Source organism: Eremothecium cymbalariae, chromosome 2 (genome assembly GCF_000235365.1).
Source record: "Eremothecium cymbalariae DBVPG#7215 chromosome 2, complete sequence".
NCBI classification, from domain to species: domain Eukaryota; kingdom Fungi; phylum Ascomycota; class Saccharomycetes; order Saccharomycetales; family Saccharomycetaceae; genus Eremothecium; species Eremothecium cymbalariae.
The window spans coordinates 1445062-1460337 of NC_016450.1; the positions used below are offsets into that span (position 1 = coordinate 1445062).

The following is a 15276-nucleotide window of genomic DNA, read 5'->3' on the forward strand; positions in this document are numbered from 1 at the left end:
TTACTTTCTTCTGGATGTGAGAGTGTTTTTAGGTTGGGCAAGGTACATAACATCACATGACCAAAGGAGTAAAGGAGCAAGTTACGTAGGCATGTAGCGTATATGTCTGTGTGGATGTGTATATAGAGGTGGACATGGATGTAGCGATGAGGGAGGAGGCGTGGGATGGGATAAAAGAAAAAAGAGGGTGGTCAGGGAAGCAGGTGAATTTTGCTGGATGGAATTTTTGTGCTGAAATTTTAATCGGTGCTTGTGAGTGATCGGTAGCATTGGTTTGCATAGTTAAGTTTTTACATCTGGTTCCTTCCGTCATTGTTGCCGTGTTGTGTGAATGACGTAGATGTGTATGGATTGACCAACCGAGATCGTGTAACTGCCAGGTAGGTGAAGGGCGAATTGGATGCTCGAGTACAAAACACGTATAATGTCCGGTTCGAGGGCGATTTATAGTGTACACGGATTTCCTATTACAGGTCGAAGGCACAGTAGCAGCGAGATAATGGCGATGTTAGTTGGGAGGGCGGGGGTGTGCGAGGGGCTCTGTAGGGCTAACCAACTGGGTTGGCTGTGGATTATCGTATGGCTGTGTTCTCTTTTTACTGGCTTGTTGGTGCTAAGCTTTTGGCTCCTGCATCAGAATCCAAGTAGCACAATCGGTAGGTTACTGAGAGACTGCTGAAGCCGTTATTATCATGTCTTGCTTGCGTTGATATTCTTTTCATATTGTGTTTCTTGATTAAGGTTACGAGATTCAGAAGTAATAAAGAAATTTACCAGACCTGATTATTGTTAGCAGGACAATTAAGCGGCAGAATTTCTGTATATTTCTTGTTCCTTCCTTTTTCACAGGTACTGCAGCATGCAACCTTATTCCTTTGTACTCCTATTTGTGTACTAATATCTGATTAATGTGTGTTTCTAGGACTGCATCCTAGAGTGGCAACAGTCCATCGCAGCGAGTCCAATTTTTGCAATTGTTCCTTTAGAAAAACAAGAATTGTATGGTTTCATATGGGCCTGCTACGAGCTGGGGAGCTTGGAACTTACGTAGCACGTAGTGTTGGCTTACCTATTTGTGCACAGGTAGTGTAAGCACCTGTTTATTTGTGTTGAACTATTAGCAGCCCACTTGATATCTTCATGTTCTATAGCGCTAGATAATATAAAAAGACGTTATTTCCACATACGGCGCTACCTGAGAATTCCAAAGGGCTCGACACAGAAGCTTGTGGTATGCACAAGAGTAGACCTGGCTAGCGAAACCAGAATGTTCCCTGTTATTTCAAAGAACCTATATGCAGTCAGTTTGCGCATTCCTCTTAAACTTGGTTAACTAATACCTCTCCTCCTGCCATCACATTTACAAGTAGCGTCACGTGTTACACGTAACCCTCCACACCTTCTATATTACCATTAAACCTGGACTCCTGTTGTTGTTTGCAACGTATGGTCCTATAGTGTAGTGGTTATCACTTTCGGTTCTGATCCGAACAACCCCGGTTCGAATCCGGGTAGGACCTTGTTTCTCCCCCTCGTCATGGAAGGTTTTCCTCGAGCGATGTGATGTCTTGTGTTAGCTTACCCCAGAACGTTGTTTCCAGTGCTAACAAAAGGCCAACAAAGTAGGTTACACAAAACAATATTTTACGCTCAGCTGCATAATTTGAATATTTACCTCCTCTTTCCAGCTTTTAAGATCTAAAGTGGGGGGCGCACTTTTTTAAATATCTCTTGGGCAATAATATTGATCCATTTTTCCTCTCATCCGTCAGTCTCAACGTCTAATGAAAAAGTCCGAAGGAATTTTTGCGAAAAGAAACCGTCACAAAACGGATAATTTCTCTTACGTATAGATCAATAGGATTTCAGAGGGCGATTCATTTAACATTTTTGTAGCTCTTGAGGGCTGGTAGAGGCTCTTTCATTTACGGTCGGGTGCGATGTCAGATTTCCGTCGCGATGACTGCATGATTTTTTGTGTCAGCGATCTGTCAGTTCAGACGTTTTCGTTCAATCTCCCTAATGATAAAACAGTATATAAAGGATACATTCGATTACAATTGAACACCTGTATCGCTCACCTCTGAACTCCCTGGATCTAGAATCAGGCAGTATCTAAGAAGAGTGGTCCAAGAATACGAAGGGTAGTTAATATCTATACCAAACATCAACCAATATACAACGGAATTAGACGTCTTTCTCCTCAAATAATTCAAAACTAGATTGACAAAAGCAAATACATATAGAGGAAAAATCTACAAAAAAAACAGTGATCAATCAATCAATCAATCAATCAATCAACTAATCAATCAAAATATTTAACCATATAAAGTACTAACAACTAACGGTATTAATTACCTTCAAATTTCTTATCACTTCATTATTCAAATTTGTTTCTTAGTTAAGAAAAAAGAGGGACAAAACAATATAGATATAGACAATGACATCATCTGAGGCCAATTCTGCGACTCCGTTGAACTCAATTTCTTTGAATGTTCAGCGGCAGTCTAACATTCAAGATAAATCCATGCCTCATCACAGTATTGCCAACAATATTGTAAAGCATGTTAAAATCACTATCAATAACCATGATGTATTGCCAGGTGAAGAAGATGATGACGAAGACGATGAAGACAATAAGGATGAGGAAGGGTTTACGACTGACGTTGCCAAAGTCGAAAAAAACGAAAGCAGATCTATTTCATCTCAATCGACAAGTTCTTCAGGTACCGATGGAACTGACATTGTCAAGTTAGGCAGATCGAAGGACTCTCCAACATTAACTAGCAAAAAATTGGTAGCATTATTCATTGGTGACTTGGATGAAAAAGTCACTGAAAAGAATCTAAGGGATACATTCAACAAGTTTGACTCTTTTGTCTCTGCTAAGATTTGCATTGATTCCAATACCAAAAAGTCACTTGGATATGGCTACTTGAATTTTTCAAATGAAGAGGATGCTGAGAGGGTTATCGAAGAGTTTAACTATATTCCAATTTTTGGCAGAGAGGTGAGGATTATGCCCTCGTTGAGAAATTCTTTCTACCGTAAAAATATTGGTACGAATGTTTTCTTTTCTAATTTACCCTTGGAGAACTTGGCGCTAACAACAAGAGTATTCTATGATGCGTTTAAAAAGTATGGCAAGATTCTCTCGTGTAAATTAGATAGGAGAAAAAATATTGGATTTGTTTACTTTGAGAAGGATTCTTCAGCTAAGCAGGCAATTGCAGAATATAATGGGAAGCAATTCTATGGTAATAACATTTTGTGTGGTATCCATTTTGATAGAAACGTTAGAAAGTCACCTGAATTTGAAAAGAGAAAGGCAAGATTAGAGGATATGACGCTAGTAAAGGAGAGCCTAGTCATGGATAATAATCAAGAAATCCCTTCCGGTTCCAAAATGAAGGGTCCTCATCCAAATGCTGTCTTCATAAAGAATTTGCCATTGAACTCGGATTCAGATTTATTACTAGACTATTTTTCTCAAATTGGTCCCGTGAAGTCTATTTTCACGTCCAATGTTTCGAAACTAAATTCTGCATGGGCTTTCATTACATTTAAGAAAGGAAGCGATGCACAAGATGCTATTGATAGTTTAAACCATAGTCAATTATTAGGCAGGACCATTGAACTATCTAGGGCACAAAAAAACTTTCAATCTGACATTGATGCAGCTAACGCAGGAACTGGAAACACTGGTGGTTCAATTAAATCTGCAGACTCTGAAGGAAGCTCATCACAACACAATTCATCTTACAAGCTAACAGTATATCTAAGCAGTTTGAGTTCTATCTGTAGCGAGCAATTTTTACAATGTTTCTGTGCGGAGGAAAGAATCAAGACTAAGAGAATATCCATTCGTTTCTATGACGAGGACACTCTGACTTTCTCCGGATTTGTTCAGTGTCAGACGAGAAACGACGCCAATAGATTATTCGAATTATTAAATGATAAGTTGCTAGGCGACTCAACTGTGAAAGCTTCATGGAAACCGTCCAAAGAAGCTAAACCCATCAATACCGCAGTCACTACCGTTCCAACGGCCTCTCATTTAAAGTTACAACAAAGTCATAAAAAGGCAACAACTCCGGTTAACATCCGTAGAGAACCATACATCTACAGAGCTCCTGCTCCAGAATATAGAGGCTATAACCCTCTGAAAAATAAATTGCTACAGCAGCAAGTATTGATGGCTCCGATGAATGTAAAAGCAGTCGTTAAAGACCCAAATGCAAAGGAAACTTTGGTAGCCTTAAAAAAGGAAGTGAGAAGATACATTGACTTCTTGAAATTCCCATTGGCTACGAGAGAGCAGAATCTAAGCATAATAAGCAAGTATATTCTAGAAGTCTTCTATCAGAATAGGGTTGAAGCCATCACAAGGGTGCTATTAATGAAACAAAACCACAACTACTTTGAGAGACAATTCCAAGAGCAGGTGGAAGAATCAATTGCTCAATTGGGGCTAGAAGGGAGGTAGATAGACATTTTTTTTTTTTAATAAGCAAAGAGGAAGGAAAGCTGAACTCATGGTTAATCAGAAATTATAACCTATATTGGTCATATTACGTTTTAACTTTGAGATCTTAATTTCCCCTTTGACGGACAGAAAAAAACCGTTATAGCTATTTTTTAGGTAATTTTAGAAAGTCATCAAAAAAACATAAAAAATAAAAAATATTGCTTCTATGAACTAAAACAATATATTCACAATCTGTTTCTCCTACACGAAAGATTTCCGCTAGAAGTACATTCCTTGAAAGGAATAATTATTAATCAAACAGCGTGTCAACTACTATAGAACTAAGATTGACGACCGTTAAACAAGTTCGACGTAGTTAGCAGGAAATATACCTTCTTGACCATTGACCCTACCTGTCCACCAATCATCTTGGGAATTAGACTTTTTCAATATTGCGATAACATCACCAGTTCTAAATGGTAAATCACCATCTTGTTCTCCTTTGAAGGTATATAATGCTACTGCTTTTGGAGTTCCAGAAGAAGGACGGTCACGAATAGAGGCCGAGTGTGATCCTTTACTTCCTGTATTTAGTAGACCAAAATCTGGTTTCTCTGAGGTTGGCCTAGATGGTGCGATTGAATCGTTGGGTTTACTAGAGTTCTGAAACCTTCCCGATAATGCACTTATATCGGCGCTGTATTCGTCATCAACCCCCCTAGATGAAGCCTTTTGGCGAGAACCTGAATTATTTTTAATCCTAGTTGAAGTAGTTCCCCTAGTAAAGTAGTCACTGCTATCGTCATCATCCAAATATCCGTCATAGCCTGGGCTATTATTTCTACCAGAGGCATTACGATTTGTAGGTAACCCATAATCGTCATACTCACGATAATTGTCACGACTACCAGAATGGTAGTTGGAAGTACTTCTAAGTCCTCTTTGTCTTCTGTCAGCGCTCGAAGATTCCTGATCATTCGATTCAAAGTTTGATGGAACATCACCATAGTAGTCTTCAGTGTAGCTGTCGGTACCATCAACAGAGGCACCGTCAGGCTTCCGTGGATTAAATGCTCGCGCTCGAAGTACTCGGAATAGCGGATCAACACTCGGAGGAGCATTGACGAGACCAGAAAGTATCGCTTTAGTGGTACAAGAAGCACCGTAGAACTTTCGGTTAGCATCCCTTCGTTCTATTATTATAGAACCTTCGACGGATACCCCCGCAAATAAACCTTTAGTCTTAGAGTATGAAAATATAGCCGCAACACCACTTAAGGATGCAGTGGCCGCAGCTTCAGCATTCCTCCCCAGAGGCCCTGCAGCAACAGAAATATTACCACCTAAAGTAATAGACCCAGCTTGCGAAAACGACTTGACCGCATCGGCTGTATTCAAAATAAAAACAAAGTCGGTCAACTCGACACCAACCATACCACCTGCCCCCGCTCCTGCCATAGCAATCGCTGACGGTGGACTCCACCCACCATCTGGAAGCCTAGCAACAATCACTCCGGAACCAGCCCTACCACTGAACAAAAACCCTGCCTTTAGAACAGTTATAATAGCAAGCCCCTTGGCATTTTTGAGAATATGAGGTGGAATCACCTCATCGGTCCCAAGCACCTGGTTAGGCTTAACAAACGACGCTAACACCTTAGCTGCCTTCCTAATGTCAAATAATCCCCGTCAGTACTCTCAATAAAAACCAAAAAGTCCTGTAATATAATGCGACATGCTGATCTGTCGGAGACACTTCACCTCCAATCCTCCGCCGTTATAAAACCTCCTCGTTATATTTTACTTTTATAACAGTTTCTTCAACAGCGATTACCGGACTCAAAATACTTTATACCCATAGATGCACATACTTAGTCTCATTTTTTAACGATCTTGGAACGGGATTATTGATACCCATTTTAGATCCACTGTTAACCGATTTATTGATTCTAAATCCGTTCTTAATCGGTGTTCATCACAGGAATTGCAAGAGTTTGGTAAACTAATGTATTTTTTATAGGGGCGTTCTTTAGGCATTTTCGAAAAATAAAAAACCCCATTACCAGATCAAAAGAATTCGTCTAGGGGCTTAGTAACTCGATATTTGGGTGAATAAAGACCAAAGTTAGAGCGGTACAATGTCAGATTGGTGGTTAAATGCTTGCTTTGATGCTTACGACAAGGCCAGGCAGACGATAGAGGAAGTAGGAGTAAGTGCAGCGGAGTCCGCTAGTTATGTTTATGCATTTACGAAAGATGCATGGAAGGAGATCGCTATTAAGGGGAATAAAGGAAATGGAGAAGGGGTAATGGATGTAGACAGAGTCATCAGAGAATTGAGTGGAACGGCGGCTCCGGATGCATTTGAGAGGTATCATGGTTTCGTGTTTGAGAAGGTTGTTGGTATTTCTCAAAATCGGGTTGTTAGATTTGGGCTTGGGGTCACAGCTTTGGGGGTTTTATTATTTGCTGTGAATAAGTTTGTTATCCCCGAGTTAGGTACGCACATCGAGAATGATAGAGAAGTGGTACTTGTAGTTGGAGAGATGTCAGACCCTATTACGAGATCTTTGGTTTACGATTTATATAGACGGGGATTTATTGTGTTTATTTGTACTACCAAGCAGAATAAGCACCAAGGTTTAGAGGAGGAGGAGTATGAAAAAGTTCCTTCTCCATGGGATAAAGAAGATGGATTGTTCCATATAACTTCTTCTACAGAATGCCTATCGCAATTTATGGAATTTTTGCAGCAGGAAAACAAGCATTTAAGGGGTATTCTTGTGGTTCCTAATGTATGTTTTTATACATCTGGTATATTTACTAACATAACCTCGGCCCAATTGAGCGATGAGTTTGGTGTTAACTTTGTCAATATTTGGAGGGTTATAACCAACCTGTTACCCCAGTTCAATAATGCTTACAGAGACAAGCTGCAGGTTATTATATTTAATCCCTCGTTGTCGAAAAATTTGAATATTCAATACCACTCCTTAGAATTCCTTATTTCTTCAATGATGGAAACTTTGTATAATGTCATGAAGAATGAGTGTGGGCATCTTGCGGATGTCTACCAGTGTCATTTGGGTATTTTGAATGTGGCAGGCAATGCATCGAATTATAAATATTTGACAATTAACGGTGAACATATAACTACTTCATTATGCGAACCGATCTATGAGTTGTTGATATCAAAAGGTCATATCTGGTTCCGTTTTAAGAGGTGGGTTCTAGGCAGTGTGTTGTACTGTGGGAAAGGATCCCGGATAGCGTGTTGGTTTAAAAATTTAGCTCCCGTCTGGTTATTGGAACTCCTTTGATTCATACAAAATACATAGGTGTATTATCTGAGTATGGAGACCATGGTTTTTTATTCTTTTTACTATGTATTATTTGTACCGCTATCGTGTCATCACTCTGTTTAGTTCCTACTAGTTATACCAAAATTTTATAAGGCTAAATTTTTATGTATAAAAAATTGTTTGGCTATTATAATAGTTTTAATTGTATATTATTAAGCTCTGACTCTATATTATCCAACTGTCTCAATACAGCCACTTTTGCAGTACCACCAATAGCATTCCGCTTTTCTACCGACTTCTCAAAATCATAGATATCGAAAACATCGGACTCAAACCTGGCATCAATAGCTTTATACTGCTCTAAAGTCAACTTGTCGATACCAGATAGTTGCAGTTTTTCTGCTAACGCAACGCATTGCCCAGATATGTGGTGAGTTTCTCTAAAAGGAATACCCTTCATCACTAAATAATCCGCTAAATCAGTTGCCAACATATCAACTGTTAAAGCCTTGCGCATGGCCTGCTCGTTTACAGACAACGTTGAAATAACGCCGGTAGCGATCAAACATGAGTGCTCAACTGTGGTTAAACAATCAAATAATGGCTCTTTATCCTCTTGCAGATCCTTATTATAAGTAGATGGGATCGAATTACAGGTCATTAGAAACCCAGACAACTGACCAAACACTCTTCCAGATTTCCCTCGTAATAATTCTAAGGAATCAGGATTTTTCTTTTGTGGCATCAAAGATGAGCCCGTTGAATAAGCATCTGCTAAATTAATAAAGCCAAATTCGGCAGTCGAATAAATAATCAAATCTTCGGCAAATCTAGATATATGATTCATGAATAGAGAGCCCCAAAACATAATTTCAATAACAAAGTCGCGATCAGACACAGCTACCAACGAATTTCCAATAATACCGTTGAAACCGAGTTGTTCAGCAAGATATTTTCTATCAATCCCATAAGGATGACCTGCGAGAGCACCAGCACCCAAAGGTGACTGGTTCAGCCTCTCCACAACTTGCCTGAGTCTGTTATAATCTTCCGTAAAGTACGTTGCGTAACACGACAACCAATGCGACCATCTAATCGGTTGTGCTCTTTGTAAATGGGTATATCCAGGCATTAGGACATCGACCTCTTCTCTAGCCCTATTAATCAGCACTCTAATAAAACTAGAAACTGCAGGTAAGATCTTTTCGTTCAATATTTCCCTACAGTAGATTCTCATATCAGTAGCTACTTGATCATTGCGCGATCTCCCTGTATGCACCTTCCCTGCCACAGCCGTGCCGATAAGTTCGCCCAATCTTCTTTCATTGGCAGTGTGTATATCCTCATCATCTGGATGTTCCTCAAACTTACCGCTGCTCCATTCAGATTCAATTTCCAGCAATCCTTTGTGAATTAGTGACAGCTCCTCAACATCTAATAAGCCTATTTTATGCAACCCTTCGGTATACACCTTAGTTCCTAATAAATCAGCCTTGCACATTTTAGAGTCATAAGGAAGGGAAGCATTATAAAAATGCATTAATGGATCGGTCTTCCCCGTAAACCTGCCACCCCATAGTTTCTGTTTTTTGGTTGACATCGTTTTAATATTCCTTTCTATTTCTTATAGCGAGATATGTTGTTTACCAATTGTATGTTCGCAAATGCAAATTCGGTGAAGTCTTCCTTTATATACTGCAAACTAACGCAAGTCCCAGAATAAGTCTTTAATAGAATTGACCAACATTCACCAGATACCAGTGCTTAACAAAGCATATGGTGATGAGTCAAAGAACGAGTATATGAGTCAACGTTCAAATTTATCTTATTACACCCGAACACCAGGAATGGGCTTACGTGAAGGGCTTTCCAAGGCAAGATTCCATATACTAATCCCTTAGTATTGTTCATATAACCCACTATTTGATCTGAAGTGATTACTGCCTTGTCCGGTTTCACAAGTAACGTATATACATATATATATAAGCTAAGACCAAGTAGGACAAACAGTTATGTTAAAATGCGCGTGTTAGCCAAGAATATTAAGCTTAGAACACGTAACCAGATATCTCCGTAAATATAGTTTATATACCTCATCAAACTATAGTAGTCATAACAGGTTGAATAAGAAAAATAATCGGTGGAATAAGGAAATGTTCACTCAAAGTCTACTGAACTGCCTTCAATTATGGTTTACATCTTCCAGAGAAGCGTGGATATAAGGAACAGTCTCTAACAGTAAATCTATCACATAACCATGCCAATATACGTTCAGTGCCGATACCGTATCCACCATGAGGACAAGTACCATATCTACGTTGGTCAACGAACCAGTAATAGGCCGAGGCGTCAATACCTTCACGTGTAAATCCAGCCATTAACTCTTCAGTAGACTCTATTCTCATGGAACCACCAGTGATCTCACCGACAGTTGGCATTAGCACGTCAACAGACTCCGTAACACGAGGATCATCAGCACAACGTTTCATGTAAAAGGACTTAATGGCAACTGGGAATTTAGTCAATAGAATTGGAACACCGATGGTATCAGTCATCTTCCTTTCGGCTGCTTCAGCAATATCATCGCCGAACTTGAACTCTTCGTTTTCCTCATTCTTGATACCATGTTCATTCAACCAAGTTATGGCATCCTTGTATTCCAATCTCATGAATGGCATTTGAGGTGCCTTGAAGTCTGGGTTCAACTGCTTAATTAGTGGACCAGCAACACTGTCCTCTAATACATATTGTACAGTACTTGTAATGAGACGTTCAATATGTGTCAACAAATCCTCAAAGTCTAGGAATGCCAATTCTCCCTCGATGTGGGTGTATTCAGACAAGTGCCTTCTTGTGTGAGACTTCTCTGCACGGAATGACTCTTGGATACAATAAACATCTCCTAAAGAAGACAAACAAGTCTCCAAGTATAACTGAGAAGATTGAGTCAAAAATGCCTCCTCGCCATAGTAGTCCAATTTAAACAATGTAGAACCGCCTTCAACCTGGGTTTGAACCATGCATGGTGGTGTGACCTCAGTTAGGCCTTCCTCATCAAATACGCGACGGAAAGCTTTCAACAAAGCAGCACGGACCTTCATCACAGCAGATAAAGTCTCACCTCTCAACATTAAATGTCTTTGGTCTAATAACAGAGACGGATCGGCGCCCTCCTGCACTCTATTAGTAAATGCATCGTCACCAGCCGGAGCTAATCCAACTATTTCGTAATAATCAACATCCAATTCGACACCACCTGGTGCAGTCTTGCCATCTGGCAACTTTCTTACTGTACCATACAACTTCACAGTAGATTCTAATGTAAGCGTGCCGGTTTGGTACGCTTTGGCCAGGTCACCAGACAGAACAGCCTGCAGATAGCCGGTTCCGTCTCTTAGAACAACAAACCCAACAGACTTGCTCAAACGTAACCTATGAATCCAACCACAAACCTTGACCCTCTCATCAACAGCACTATAACACCTCCCAATCTTCATACTACGTGCCTTCGGCAAAGACAAATCCTCCTTAATCGTAATATTCATCAACTCCAACCTCTTCGCCACATCCTTTGCATCCTGCTCCTTTTTCTTTTTATCCTGATCCTCCTGCTTAGCTGCTTTCTTCTTCAACCCTTCAGCACCCTTCCGTGCTTTCTTCAGAGCAGAAGCACTAATTTCAACATAACCACCATCCGTATCCTCATCCTTCTTATACACTAGCAGTTTTGGTTCGCTACCAGTCTGGTTCACAAACAACGCAAAAGCACCGCTTTTAAATGGCTCTTCTTTTGTACCACTCACAGAGATATCATCCTTACCACTCGAATCGTTGATATACACCGACATTGTAACCAATACCCTATCACTTGTGTAGCTTTTGTTCGATGAAGATATTGCGACTGAGATGACCACCGCGTTCCCAAACTTTAGAGGAGAGCAGCGTTTAAAAAATTTTTCTCAGCATACCCGGCGAATGTCAAATGACCTTGCTGATGTCAAAGTTGTTTAAATAAGAGATAGCGAAGTATTTCTCTTATTAGAGTCAGTTAGACATATAACGGAGGGTTTAAGAGTATAATAGGTTTTAGAGGTAGCCCTAGTATGTCTTTAGAAAGGTCTTTTGCTGATTTAACTATCACTGCATCAGATTCAGCTGTTATCGTCAAATCATTGGTTTTCAAGCCTAAGACTGCAAAGTCGGATATAGCTGTTCCAATCGTTGTGGTAGCTTTACATGCTACTACAACACCATCTACATTGATTTCATTGGCAACTGGTCTGAAAGATCCCCGCTTAGCTCGTGATGACTTTTTTCAGACTCACTTTCATGTTGAATCTGCAAAAGCGTTCAATATATCTCATTTAGCTAACGCTCAACATCCGTTTAAGTTGTTGGTCGACCAAAAATTGTTTGTTTTAGGTGATGGCAGTGTCTTGAAGTTGAATGAAGACAGCTATATCGAGAAGCAGCGGTTTTTGGAGTTCTTGAAACAGTACGAGCCACAAGAAGTTGATTTTTCACAAGAAGTCAAGTCTGTGCAAGTTAGTGAGAAAAATGCGCCTATCGGTGTTCAAAAGAAGGAAGCTGCGTTAGAGGACGCTAAGCTGATTGGAATTACTGTTGACAAATCGTTGGACTTCTCAGGATGGTACCAGCAGATTTTGATCAAGGGTGAGATGTTAGATTATTACGATGTGTCAGGTTGCTATATCCTAAGGCCTGGTTCTTATGCGATCTGGGAGATTTTACAGAAATGGTTTGATGCCAAGATTAAAGCTATGGGAGTTCAAAATGCTTACTTCCCGTTATTTGTTTCTTCACGTGTGTTAGAAAAAGAGAAAGATCACATTGAAGGGTTTGCTGCAGAGGTTGCCTGGGTCACGAAGGCTGGTTCTTCTAATTTGGAGGAGCCAGTTGCTATTAGACCGACCTCTGAAACTGTAATATACCCTTATTACGCAAAATGGATTCAGTCTTATAGGGACTTACCAATTAAGTTGAACCAGTGGAACTCTGTCGTCAGATGGGAATTTAAGCACCCACAGCCATTTTTGAGGACCAGAGAATTCTTGTGGCAAGAAGGCCACACTGCTCATTTGCATCAGAAGGATGCTGAAGAAGAAGTGCTCCAAGTGTTGGACTTATACGCTTCTATTTACGAAGAGCTATTAGCTGTTCCTGTGGTCAAGGGTAGGAAAACTGAGAAAGAAAAGTTTGCTGGGGGTGTGTTTACGACTACATGTGAAGGTTATATCCCACAAACGGGCCGTGGTATTCAGGGAGCCACTTCGCATCATTTAGGTCAAAACTTCTCTAAGATGTTCAATTTAAGTGTAGAAAACCCATTGGGTTCCGACCATCCTAAGCTATATGCCTACCAGAACTCTTGGGGCTTCTCTACAAGAGTTATAGGTGTAATGGTTATGATCCATTCTGATAATAAGGGTTTGGTGATCCCTCCCAGAGTTTCTCAGTACCAAGCTGTTGTTCTACCAGTCGGTATCACGGCTAAGACATCTGATGCTTTGAGGGCTCAAATTCACCAAAAGGCTAGGTCTATCGAATCCAGGTTAAAGAAATTTGATATCAGAGCCTTTGGTGATTACAGTGATAACTATACTCCAGGATGGAAGTTTGCCCAGTATGAATTGAAGGGTATTCCCTTAAGATTGGAGTTTGGTCCAAAGGATATGGAGAAGGATCAAGTGACTGTTGTAAGAAGAAACGATGGTCAGAAGTACATTGTTAGCCTAGCAGAATTAGAAATGAGAATTCCACAGATTTTGGAAGATATGCAGGAAACCTTGTATTTAAAAGCTAAAAAATCTTTCGATAGTCACCGAGTTATCGTTAATGAGTGGAAAGACTTTGTACCAGTCTTGAATGAGAAAAATGTCATCCTATCCCCATGGTGTGGTTTGGAAGAGTGTGAGGATGATATCAAGGAGTCCTCCGCCAAAAAAGATGACGGTGGCGAATTTGAAGTAGACGAAAAAGCACCAAGTATGGGTGCTAAATCTCTATGTATTCCTTTTGAACAACCTGTACTAAAGGATGGTCAGAAGTGTGTGAAATGTGAACGTGCTGCTATCCAGTACTGTATGTTCGGCCGTTCATATTAAGAAACGCTGCGAACATGACTTCAAAGAGGGAACAAAACTACCATACCTTTACGGCCCGGTTGTGTAGCCCCTCCCCCACCACCCCCACCCCCTACCAACAAATAGATTCCATTTACGTTGCTTGGATTATATAGTATAATATTAAAACTTATATAATGTATTCGCCAACTTTAATTTGATTTCCAAAAACTGTTTGCCTTTATTTCCCCAAGAGACATGTATTTTACATCTAACTCAGCGCCATTATGAATCTCTGAAAGATAATAGATTCCTTGTAACTGTAGGACATGTTCAATATATTGAAGAGTCTTATTGTATGCAACGCCGACCTGGGCTACACTATGCGCATCATCACTCAGAACAAACCTGCTGTTCGCATATTTCTTAACCAAGTTTGCAACATCTCTATGAGGATACGGTTCCACTAAACCCTTACGTATCCCCGAGGAATTTATTTCAATCAGCCCCTTATATGAATTTATAAAGGCAATATTTCTAATCACGACAGCTTCCACGTCACTCCAAATACTAATGAGAGACGGAGAAATGTCCATAACCCTTGTCCATGTTCCTAAATCCAAGTCATCCTTGGTTGCACTAAATGCGACCTCTCCTGTAGATTTATCTACGAACATACCGTCCTCGGGCATAAAAAGACGGATTAAATCAAAGTGACCTACTACCTTGGGCTTTAAGGTTTTCAACATATCATATTGCAATTCAAAGTAATCCAGGAGAAACTTTCGCAAGTTATTACCGGAGCTCTCTAAAGCTGCAAACCATAGAGCTTGGTTGTAATCAATAGGTATATCATTTACATGGTGAATAGACCCAACACAAAATTTAAGCACTTCTTTGTGCTGGTCCATTAAGTCTCTTGCGTATCCAATATGCTTGCTATTACAGCCCTCCACTTCCATCCCGACAATAAGATTTACATCTACTATTTGTTTCTTTATTCGCTGAGAATGCTCTAGATATTTTTGAAACTGTAATCGTAGTCGCTTTAGATCATTCAAGCTATCTGTAGTTCTTTCCTCTGGGTATAGAAGTGTTTCTTCCAACCTGGGCATGTGCTCAGTAAGGCAGTATGTGTGGAAGCCTCTGCGTTGAACCTCTTCAACTATGGCATCCAACGTATCAACTCCGTGTGAAATATAGTCCCCTGAATGAGAATGATGCGAAAACATCCGTGGTCCTATAATCCTACACTTTCTAGTTCTTTCGTTTGAGAGATTTTTAACTAGAAACTTGTCCAGTTTTCTTTCGGTTGCAGTTGATTAAATCGGAGAAAGAAAATATTAAACATTACAACCAGTTCTGGATTTGCAATGTTAAAAAAAGTTTCTCGCTCAATGAAATCCGCCACACTCAAATGTAT

The 15276-nt window shown here is 40.0% G+C and overlaps 7 protein-coding genes and 1 non-coding gene across 8 annotated transcripts; 4 read left to right on the forward strand and 4 right to left on the reverse strand.

The window, feature by feature from the left end:
* Positions 1-1448: 1448 nt before the first annotated feature.
* Positions 1449-1520, forward strand: Ecym_2745. The gene has a single exon. It is a non-coding gene; the product is annotated as a tRNA-Gln (tRNA).
* A 920-nt stretch (positions 1521-2440) lies between these two features.
* On the forward strand, positions 2441-4486 carry Ecym_2746 (uncharacterized protein; the record flags this gene model as incomplete). Its single annotated transcript, XM_003645214.1, has 1 exon — positions 2441-4486. The coding sequence occupies one exon, from the start codon at positions 2441-2443 to the stop codon at positions 4484-4486; it is 2046 nt and encodes a 681-aa protein (XP_003645262.1).
* A 339-nt stretch (positions 4487-4825) lies between these two features.
* Positions 4826-6386, reverse strand: Ecym_2747 (SYLF and SH3 domain-containing protein; the record flags this gene model as incomplete). The annotated part of the gene is made up of 2 exons (XM_003645215.1): positions 4826-6137; positions 6340-6386. The coding sequence occupies 2 exons, from the start codon at positions 6384-6386 to the stop codon at positions 4826-4828; spliced, it is 1359 nt and encodes a 452-aa protein (XP_003645263.1).
* A 220-nt stretch (positions 6387-6606) lies between these two features.
* Positions 6607-7788, forward strand: YSC83 (Ysc83p; the record flags this gene model as incomplete). The annotated part of the gene is made up of 1 exon (XM_003645216.1): positions 6607-7788. The coding sequence occupies one exon, from the start codon at positions 6607-6609 to the stop codon at positions 7786-7788; it is 1182 nt and encodes a 393-aa protein (XP_003645264.1).
* Positions 7789-7957: 169 nt separating this feature from the next.
* Positions 7958-9370, reverse strand: ARG4 (argininosuccinate lyase ARG4; the record flags this gene model as incomplete). The annotated part of the gene is made up of 1 exon (XM_003645217.1): positions 7958-9370. One exon carries the CDS (start codon positions 9368-9370, stop codon positions 7958-7960), a length of 1413 nt encoding a protein of 470 aa, XP_003645265.1.
* Positions 9371-9956: 586 nt separating this feature from the next.
* Positions 9957-11618, reverse strand: DED81 (asparagine--tRNA ligase DED81; the record flags this gene model as incomplete). The annotated part of the gene is made up of 1 exon (XM_003645218.1): positions 9957-11618. The coding sequence occupies one exon, from the start codon at positions 11616-11618 to the stop codon at positions 9957-9959; it is 1662 nt and encodes a 553-aa protein (XP_003645266.1).
* A 255-nt stretch (positions 11619-11873) lies between these two features.
* Ecym_2751 (proline--tRNA ligase) lies at positions 11874-13895 on the forward strand (the record flags this gene model as incomplete). Its single annotated transcript, XM_003645219.1, has 1 exon — positions 11874-13895. The coding sequence occupies one exon, from the start codon at positions 11874-11876 to the stop codon at positions 13893-13895; it is 2022 nt and encodes a 673-aa protein (XP_003645267.1).
* Positions 13896-14065: 170 nt separating this feature from the next.
* HIS2 (histidinol-phosphatase) lies at positions 14066-15085 on the reverse strand (the record flags this gene model as incomplete). Its single annotated transcript, XM_003645220.1, has 1 exon — positions 14066-15085. The coding sequence occupies one exon, from the start codon at positions 15083-15085 to the stop codon at positions 14066-14068; it is 1020 nt and encodes a 339-aa protein (XP_003645268.1).
* Positions 15086-15276: the final 191 nt, after the last annotated feature.